At 36.7% G+C, this 10710-nt stretch overlaps 1 protein-coding gene and 1 non-coding gene across 4 annotated transcripts in view; both read right to left on the minus strand.

The window, feature by feature from the left end:
- Nucleotides 1-8639, minus strand: part of LOC132706539 (GAS2-like protein pickled eggs) — a 98028-nt gene extending 89389 nt beyond the window's left edge. The window contains exons 1-2 of one of the 3 annotated variants that reach the window (XM_060677917.1): nucleotides 8446-8639; nucleotides 526-832 (exon numbers count right to left, since the gene is read on the minus strand). In XM_060677917.1, coding sequence (XP_060533900.1) covers nucleotides 526-699 — 174 coding nt within the window. In that variant the 5' untranslated portion in view covers nucleotides 700-832; nucleotides 8446-8639. Of the gene's footprint in view, nucleotides 1-525; nucleotides 833-1207; nucleotides 1460-1524; nucleotides 1916-8445 lie in introns of those variants that run through there. The other 2 variants (XM_060677916.1, XM_060677918.1) reach the window with 2 other exon arrangements.
- LOC132706878 (U12 minor spliceosomal RNA) lies at nucleotides 7164-7321 on the minus strand. Its single transcript, XR_009619657.1, has one exon. It is a non-coding gene; the product is annotated as a U12 minor spliceosomal RNA (small nuclear RNA).
- Nucleotides 8640-10710: the final 2071 nt, after the last annotated feature.

The raw sequence follows: 10710 nt of genomic DNA on the forward strand, positions 1-10710 counted from the left end.
GAGTCAGAACCGCCGCAACACCTGATATAGTACGACGGCCGTGGTTCCGTTTTCTTCTCTTTTCTCGTCTAAATTCGCTTAGAAAGGTCGCCCGTATTAAACGTGCGAAAAACCATGCGAATCGTGTTCCGCACCCCGAAACATACCGAACCACGACGCCAAATAAAAGGCGCATGCACCAGTTATTTTGATTATTCTTTTGAAATGAAAAACCGCACATAACGCCTAAAAAACAAAGTGTTCTTTCTACCTGATGGCGTCGACATTTATTTTTGTTTATTTTCGATTTCTTTCTTTTGTCTAAAAGGTGTCTAAAAATTTGTTGCTACGCCAATGGTCGATTAAAGGTATCAAAAAATAATCAACTGATAACTATAATAGGTATTTCGGAGATTTTTTTTGGAGCAATAACGGAATGAAACCCTTATCTTATTCACGAATTTTCCGTGAAATCTATCACGTACACAATTATTAAAGGTTTGATGCGTAATTTTTCAAATTTCGAATGAAAAAAATTTGACTCACCTCGCACAGGGCCACCCCCGTCTCTAGTTTTTCCATGAAATTGTCCACCGCTATGTTCAGGAAGGGGTACATGGTTTGCAGCCATTCTGCGAGATCCTCTTTCATCGCGTAGAGGTACTCCTCGCTCGACTTGAACGGCCTGAACGGCCTGGATTCTAACAGCACCGAACTCATTGTCGCGATTTTTTTTCTGTTTTTTTTTCTGAGACCCAATAATGCTACCCGAGTAAGTACAGTTTTTTTTCCTAGTTTCCACTAGAACGGAACCTGGAAATTCCGAAAGGCGTTCATCCTTGGAGGCGGGTATCTGCGAAAAAAAAAATTTTTTTCAATTCTCAAAATAAACAGCCCCTAATTCAAGCTATTCAAGTTCGATCGATTTATAATGTTATTCTATCTTAATTCATTGTTTTCGTCGCTTATTTTACACATTATGACCCATCTTGCATTTTCGCAATTTTATATTTATTTTCGCAATTTTATATTTATTTTTCGACGCACTTTAATAAAAACGGCGTAAGAGAGGAATTTTTCCAATAGAATACGAGTTACACCAAAGAAAAATTAAAAAAAAAAACTATTTGCAAACAGTTACTTCATTTTTCCATAACTGGAAACAAAAACCGGCTAATTAAATTAAACTATTTTTAATCACAAAAATATTAACAAACAATACACGCACTTTTTAATTTCTCTTTAAAAAAGTTCAAAAACGCAATAAAACACGTCAAACGCATAGAGAGATGAAAAACTATTAGTTGGGCAACTTAAAGATATCATTCATTAACTTTGAAAATTTTTGTTTTTTTTTTGTCGATTGTGATTTTTTTATTTTTTAAGAAACATGGCTTTTGACTTTTCCAAGTTCACCCTAATTCAAGGGGGTCACTAAAAATTTAGTTTTGGTTAGTTTTGAAAAAAGTATCGGTCCGTGCGCGTCGTCCGAACCCTCTTCCGGTTCGGGACCGACCGCACAGTAGGCCCTCCGTAGTCGCTTACCCCAAGTGCGACGGTGCGAAAAGGGCGCACAAAAACGCGACGAAGTCGGATCGATGGGACGCGGTGCGACAAGATAATCGAGCGACACGCGGAAACAAACGAACGGAACTGCCAGTCTCAGCCGTCTATTCACGACCGCACGGCCACGAATCTAGCAAGCTTTTGAGTCGGTGGGCACCACACGACGAGAGAGACGCGACCCTACACACACACACACAGACAAACGTACGCGCGCGGAGGCCGCCTTGATAATGCGACGTCGTCGTCGACGTCGTCTAACCTCCCGGTTTGATTGTCGGTAATTTGGCGGAGCGGCCGCTGCTGCTTTTGCTGCCAGCGACGGGTGTTCGTTCTTTCGGTGGTGCGGGCGTCACCGCCCGCCATGAGGCATTTCGACGCGGGGGATGATGATGACGCGTGGAGCCTCTCCTTCTGTTGTCGAAGGGGACGCGTGCGCGCCGACGTGTCGCGAATAGGGCGCAGAAGCAGCCCACGCGGAAGGGGATTGCGGCCGCTATATACGAGGGCGTAACCGAAACTTTGCTTTTCCATCACGGAGGGACCGCATAAGTCATTCACGAAATTGCTGTAAATTTAGGCATTATAAGCTGTCTCAATGGTCATCGTGCTGGCTTCTGTACATACAATACTACATAATTCATATTATATTTAAATGTTTTAAGTTTTACTGAAATATTTTACCTGAAATATAGGCCACAAATGACCCACGCCAGATTTAATGAAAAATATATCCATTCCTATAATAACTGTCACGGATTTGCCACCAAAAACCTAAAATACTTAGAACCTCTTGGTCAACACACCGCTAACAAATGCACAATTACACAGGTGGCGCGTTATTTATATTTAAACTCATTTTATTTGCTCTATCCTTTTATCTTTTACTCCTGAATGATCATTTAGGTATGCATAAGGTTGGTGCAAGATGGGTTTCTAAAAACCTTTCGGCTATTTTTTGGAACTCTGTGGGTCGAAACCGAAGCCTGAAAAAAGAATCAATGGAGTGGCGTCGTAACGGTGAACCACCTCCAAGAAAAGAGTCTGCCAGTCAACAAAAAAGTGATGGCCACGATCTTGTGGGATTGTGAAGGAATTCTTTTGATACATTTTAAAGAAACTAATATCAATGTCAATGGTAAATATTACGCAACATTATTACATAAATTGAGAAAAACTGACCAGAGGCGTGCGTCTTCTGCACGATAATGCACCTGTCCACACTGCTGGTGTTGCATAAGCTGCCATTTTAGAGTGTGGGTTCCAACAGATAGATCATCCTCCCTGTAGTCCAGATATGGCCCCCAGCGACTATTATTTGTTTCGATATTTGAAAAAGGACTTAAAAGAGGCTGTTTTAGCTCATTTTGCAGACAAACCAAAAGAATATATTTTTAAAAGGATTGAGTTGTTAATGAAGAGATGTAATAAGTGTATTGAAGTTAAGGGGGATTATATTGAAAAATAATAAAAAATTGTTACTATACTTTGTTTATTTCACATTCAGGCCGGGAAATTTTGTCGCTGCCCTCGCACATACATTTATTTGATAGAAGCAAAAATTATTTTGTTGAAACAAATGTTGTTCACAGGAAATAAAAAAGTTCCAAGTAAATATTTATTAGGGAAATATGCGAAAAAAAATTAACACTTACTTCATAAATAAAATATCCAGAAAGTGCAAATGGCTCCAAATAATTTTTTGTAGGTATTACATTAACTATTTGGAAAACTTTCGGGTATACAAACGAAGCGCATGCGCGTGACATCACGACGATTAAATCGGAAGTTCAGATGACAACGGCAATAATATTGAAATTCATTAATAATGTGACCCCGATAATCGCGGCGTTTCGTATTGTGGTGGCTGCGAAAAATCGATCTGGCCGATTATTTCGAAACTTGATTTACTGCGTTCCCGCGCATTTAATTATTCAACGATTTTTTCCGGACGGAACGGAAAGATTTATTTGTTTAATTAATTAACTTATTGTCGGCGACTTTCCCGTTCCAACAATTAAAGCTGCGTTTAAACTTTCGGGAAAATAAAAGGCATTTAGATAAAATACCACATATGTTGAGATGAATCGCTAAATAAATGAAAAGTAATAAACAATACAACGCTTAATATACATAATATATATTATTTAATAAAAATGTTTCGAAGAAATTACTTTGTGTGAGCTCAATTACGTTCAAAAGCTTGACGAGCTATTTGACAGCCATTTCGTGAAGCACTTCCGAAATTGTAAACGTGATCACAATGTAAACACATTTTTTCACTTGTTCGTGACCTCTCCCTATTAGAAAAAGTCGAAGTTGCAGAAATCTCCCCTTGAGAATGGAAGGAATTTGGTTTTAGTAGTAAGCACAATTCTACGCATCAGGTTTATTGCTCAGTCAGCGAAAAGAAGTCATCAGAATACTACACTAATGTCTAAAGAGTGCAAATTCCATAGTGGCGAGTAGTTTAGGGATTCTATTGGGCACCTAAAATCTACAAACAATGCAAACTCTTTTCTGTTTCTTTAGCGTGAGGTGCATATTAACAGTATCACAGCCGGTGCTACAAAAAGCACAAGACATCAAGAATCATTTAGATGTTATTAAAAAAACAGTAAGTATGAGATAGTTTAACTGAACAGAAAACAAAACCCCGAAAATTGTTCTTTTGCTCAGGATCGCGATGTTAAAGCTAAAAGTTATGTTTATAGAAAATTTAGCCACTAGTGGAAACCTAAATACTTATTTTTAAGTATGTTGACATTGATAACTAATAGTGTTCTGACTGCAATAGGATGAGTGCACTAAGAGTTTGTAATATTGTTTTTGTGTTGCTTCCATTATTATCATGTAAAGCACACAAACTGGCGTAGAGTAAATACAAACACACCTTTACATGAGGAAAAAATGTAAATAATATAATTCTCGGCCTATAACCCGAGAATAACGCCGTATCGATCGAAAAGCAGCGGTATGACGTCACGATCATTCTCGCGCGTTTAGTGTCGTTCTATTCCCTATTCGGGTGTCACAACTTGAATTATTTATTGCAAATTAAATATTGGATTTTGAGTTTTGATATTTGGTATGCGTAATTCCTACACATAAACAAATGTATTAAAGATATAAAAAAAAATGTTCAATTTCCCTATTAATCTTAATCGCCACTCTGAGAACGAAACATTATTGTTCACTGGTATACATTTAGTGTAATCGTATTTTGCACAAGTACTAGTGTTATTTTATAATACTTAAATAAACATGATATAAACATTTTTTAATCTTCATATTATTAAAACTTAAAAAGTCCGACAATACCGACTGGTCAGCAATACCGCGGTCGATTGCTCAAAACGCCGTAAGAACGAAATTCAAAACCGCATTCATAAAAAATTAAAAATAGCGCCAATATCGCCGCAACAGGAAGTCGTTTTCTCTAGTATTGCGATGACGACACCGTCAGCGTCGCTTATTGTTTATAACGATTACCAGAGTGCGACCAAAATATTATTATATTGACGTAACGCGCGCAATCTTACAAAAGTGAAATTACTATACACATCACGAAACGTTTTTCTTTTTTTCTGAATGTTGAAACAAACGATAATAATGTCGTAGAAACCGGTAGCAGGGTTGATGGAGTGGGGTCGAAACCGACGCTCGTACGTCTGTCCAAAATTATTGCCATCGGGCGCATCCTTTTTGGACGCGAACGTGAGTCTGATCTCATCTACTCCGCGAAAGGTAAATAATAAAAATTACCGAGTTTAGCTTCCTAGAAACGTATATCGGTAGAGGTAACCTAACGATATACCGTTTTTACTACATAATCCGGTATTTTCACTAAAAAGAAAATAGTTTCACTTACAATACATTCTATAGGGAAATTTCCTCAAAACTTGAAAGGCAGTCGAACTTTCGTAAATGTATAAAAACTAGAAATAATATTAAGGTAAGTAAATCATCACATCTACGAGCTATATCCCGATTGTTAAAGTTCTCCAAGCGATATATCATCGTTACGCATAATCCGGTATTTAACTTTAGATTTGTGTAGAGTTTCATCGGTGAGATTCCTCGATTATTATTAGTCGATGCAGTGAAAATCCACTCCCACTTTAAAATGTTTATTATAAATATAAATGAACGAGTAAATTTAGCTATAAAACGTGAACATATCCTACGCATTTTTTCCAGCCAGAAGCAGATGTTTTTTCTACTTCAATTCTAATTAATTCTATTGCCCTATAAATTTCGGCGAGGTGTTGTTTCTTCCCAAACTGGGTTTCAGCTGTCTTCATATCAGTTCTCCCCACATGTCGATTTCAGAAACAGAAACACATAAAAAATTATAATTTTGGCAGCAACCGGCGACATCGACCACAAACTCAACTTCTTAATAAATAAATAAATCGTAATAAAATGTATATGGTACCTCAATAAAAATGGCAATTGAATAACAGTAAAAACGACCATAAAAGGTTGTAAAAACCGTATATCGTTTGGTAGACTTTACGTATTAATTCAAAACTATTGCAGCCGAGCAACGCAGCCTGGATTAAAAAACGGACTAGAAGGGCCCATAAACACGTTAATCCTCCGAGATTAAATTTATCGGCAAAAATTACACGCGTATATCTGCAAAAATTCAGACTAATCCCACATGCGTCACTAATCCAGTTATTTACTTGACAAAATTGTATTTTTAATCTTGAACTTGATGATAGTTGTTTGACACTAGAAAAAGGATGCAAACGCCACTCTCAAGCTCCTCTTAGCATTTCCAGATGTATTTCTAAATAAATTTTAGAGTACCAATTAAAATTATTTGTTCCAAATGAGGTTACGGTTTTTTAACCACACTTGGCCATGAAACATCAGCTGAAACTTTTTATATCCTGTAAAACGAATGCAATTATTGGATCTAAAATTAAAAGAAAATATCACATAATTTAGCATATTTCTAATTAAAAAATATATTCGTCCATCGGTCTGTTACCTTGTAGTTTGTTCTCCATAAACAATTCATAATCATTATTTTAATTTTCCCAATTGATAATCATTTGAGAAAGAACTGATTTTAGCAGCTTTTAGCTGCAGCGGAAAGCATTTTAAACCTACCGATTATGACAATAAATTTGGTCAGATTTAATGTCGAAACGTCATCAGAATAAAACTGAACTAGAAAGTATTCTAGGAATAGACACTCCAAAAATGAGCATCGAAGAATCTTGAGAAACTGTTTAAGACCTCAAATTTGTAGTCGAGTCCATTTTCAAGAATTAAACGAAAGTGATATTTTGAATACAGAATACTTTCAGACACTTATTGGCGTGAGGTAGTATACTTACCTATACTATTGGTAAGTAGTAAAAACATTACATTTTCATTGCAGTATTGCCATGAAAACAAATTTAAATAACCAAATATAAATTATTCTAAAAGAAACTCAAATTTCGTTAAAATCCGAAAGATTATTTGTATGAAAATCTGAAAATAATATGAAAATATAGTCCAGTCGCTAAACTGTTACAACCCATTTTAAGAAAAACACCCTTGACTTAGAAATTCGCTACGTCGACCTCCCTCTTATGAGTCTTATATTAATTAAGCATTTGAGGGTAGATCGCTTCACCAAAATCACCCGCGAAAAGTATGCGGGCAACTCACGGGACGACCTGTACCCTAACAAAAATTTAAAGCTAGTTCACGCCAGCATGTAAGCCAAGCGTCACCAAGGCTCGTATATTTTCCTTACTCATTTAGTTTAAGGCACGAATTTTGCCAGGCGCTTCATCCGTATTTACACATTCGAAATCGGATCGAGGCGGTGGGATGCGTATCGCAGCGCCATCCCTCGGCACCGCATAACACAGAACCTCTCTTTAAACCTTAAAACAATATCGATTTCTTTAAAATAAACGCCCGTTCCACGCTATTTTCAGTGCCGCTTCTAAAAAGAGATGGCCGTTTCCACAGATTCGATACTTTATTAAAGCGTTTTAACAAAACCCGATGTAAAACTATAATTATACTAAAGAAAAAAACATCGCATTGTAATACGGGAATTCTATTCTTTTTTAATTCCATAAATACCAGCCCGAGATAAATATAAATTTATAACGACATAATCACTACTAATTCGTTGTTCCTTTGGAACACATGTTCCAAAAGGCGCGGTATTATGAATTGCATACGCGTTGTAGTAAAACGTTAGTAAAATTGTTTAAGTTTATCGCATTGGAGCGAGCATCCTTACAGCATTCAGTACGAAGACGATTGCTTTTAATGCCCTCTGACGCAAAAGCCTTACCGTGCCACACTGTATTTCCAAACACGTCGCAACTGCCACTTAAAATTATATTATGGAAAAGACTTGTCAACAAACGTCAACCAGGCAAAGGCGGCTAGGAAGTTGCGCGGATCACAGCTACAGTGCAGCCAACAGCTTTTTGATTAAAATTGCCGTTATCACTCGGGGGACCGCGCCATCTATTCGTGACAAACGAAATCTGGCGCGATTTAGTACCGTTGCCTGACGATAGGTGTGGTGTTTACGCCATCAAATTTCGATTTTCATTATCTAAAATTTCATGACATTATTTGTTCTTAATCGACAATAAAACGGATACTAATGACAAAAGCGGTCTTAAATGTCTATTGTTAGAAAGACAACAAAGCAAATTATTGTAATTCGAGCCGTTCTAAGCTAGTTACGTACTTATATTACCTACGCACTGATTCGCAACGATAGTTGGGAAATCGTTCGTGCCTAGATATAATTCGTAAATTGAAAGCAAAATTGACAAAGTGGCGGTATTATAAACTGCATACACCTTGCAGCTGGACGATTACGTGATAATTATCATTTTCACAATGTGGCGCGTAGTAAGTACTCACCGCGTTCGATCCCAAAGCATTTGCTTCGCTCTGTGGCGATGAATTTTCACTGCAGCACCCCATAGCCACACACACAACCCCCGTTCAGCGCGTTTACTTATTCGAAATGAGAAAAACGACAAAAACTGTCGAGTTATTACTTAATAATCATTGGCGCAAAGGCGACTAGATTGAAAATTAGACAGGGCAGCCAACCATAATTTAGTTACGGGTGTTAAAAAAGTTTGTTGTGGAATCGTGACGTCATTCATATTCCAACTTGAAATGGTTAAGCGAAGTGAAGTGTTTTAATACAAAAACAAACCTCTTTTTTGAGGAAAATACGGATTGAACTGTTTCGCTTTAAAACAGAAAACCTATGCAGCACCAGACCGGTAAATTTTTGCGAAACTGTTCACGCTTGCCTGTGAGGTCACGCACGAGCGTGTCGGTCATAATAAAACTCGCGTTGACGTCAAATAAGTTTGACGTGGACTCGTCGCGTGGGGACAGCATTCCTGAATCGCGCAAAAGAACGGATTAAAATTATGATTAACGTGTAATTTTTTTAACACTCGTTTTCGAATAGGGCACGTGCAGGTATAATATTAATTGACGGAAGTTATAGGCACATTGCACTTTGCTACTCGCGATTTCCCTCAACAGTTCCAGTGAAATGTAGTTAATTTGAATTCATCATCAATTATAGCGCATTTAATTTTTTTAATGAATTACCTGCGTTTAGGTATGCGTCATTTTTCTCCTAAGCAAACAGCTTGTTTAAATTTTACTCCTCATTAATAAGATTTGACTCTTGTGACGTTGGTTTGACGTATTCTGGTTCTCAGTTATAAATTTAAAAAAAAAGCAGCGCAGCCTGTGCAAGATACAAGCTTGAAAGTAAAACTAAGTCGGCAAAACAATAATGAAACCATATCGTCACACAGAACGCTTTGTCTTAATTAAACTTAAAACGGCACCGAGAAGGCGTATGGCGGCAATTTACAAGACGGACAAGTTTCACTATATTGAATTTTTGCCAAATCACGTAGCAGTAATTTTAAAAGCCATAAAATAAATAGAATATTTTAAGTTTTCGATAAGCGCTTGTTTATGTTAATGTTTCTTAATTAAACTGAAACCATGTAATATTTAAATTAAACATTCCACTGATAACATTCGAAATTTGGCTGAAGCATTAAAACTAAAATATACATATAAAATTAAATGTACATTCTAAGTGGATATTCCAGAATACCTTGTAAAACAAATTATGCAAGGATTCCATTAAAAAAGTACCAAAGTTTACCGAAATACATAATTAGTAGTAATTAATAACAATAATGACCAAACTAACCAAAATCTAGAGCGCAATAAAGAGTAAATAACAAGTTTTCCAAGATATAGAATATAAAAATTATATCTTATCATAAACATCTAAGTTACTCTGTTACAACTCGGTGCGATTATTTTTTCGCCTTTCTGTGTTTCCCAAAATAATTTTCTTCAGATTTTTCGAAAAAATTCGGGAAAATTCAACGTTATCTGCAGGACCTTATTAAACATATCTATCTCATTTATAAGCGAAACGAATGTCGCAAGCCGTTATATAACAAACGTGTGCTACATAAACCCGAAATACACTGCCCGTACAAAATTTCGTAACAGTAGATTTTTTTTCGTTGTCGTCTACACAACTTGCAGCTTTCCTCTTCCAGGCGCATAGGATAGTCAGTTTTCGAACAAGTCCTCCTAAAGAACGGTTTTTTGCAATAAAATTAACGGATCAGGAATACAGCTAAGCCTAATGCATATTAAGAAAATTAGTTGACAACAATTTACACGAGAAAATGTTATTAAATAAATTTACGAAGACTAGGAAAGGTACCTAATTAACAATGAGTATATAAATCAGGAAATATTTCTAAAGAAACTACTGGGAAATATATAATGATAGAATTGACTTGTACTTAAGAATTTATAATCTTAGGATAATTGAAAGTGTAATCAATCAATCTATCTTTTGCCCTATCTCAAGTTTCTCAACGATCTGCGCATATTCAGGCTGTTGGCTCAGAACATAGGTAGCCAAATTAGTATCTTAAAAATGGATCAACAATAGTTGCCCGTATTTTCGTAGGTCAGCGTATGTGCCTCCGATTGGTTAAGAAGGAAAGTGGCCCATTGCCAGCGGTAGTAAGTTTTGAGACCGCGTACGTCTGGGCGGAGAAATCGAAATTTTCTTCCGCAGAGTACCAACTCCTAGCGGGCCGACTATACCGTATG

The sequence above is a fragment of the Cylas formicarius genome, unplaced genomic scaffold (genome assembly GCF_029955315.1).
Source record: "Cylas formicarius isolate icCylForm1 unplaced genomic scaffold, icCylForm1.1 PGA_scaffold_8__14_contigs__length_24414737, whole genome shotgun sequence".
NCBI classification, from domain to species: domain Eukaryota; kingdom Metazoa; phylum Arthropoda; class Insecta; order Coleoptera; family Brentidae; genus Cylas; species Cylas formicarius.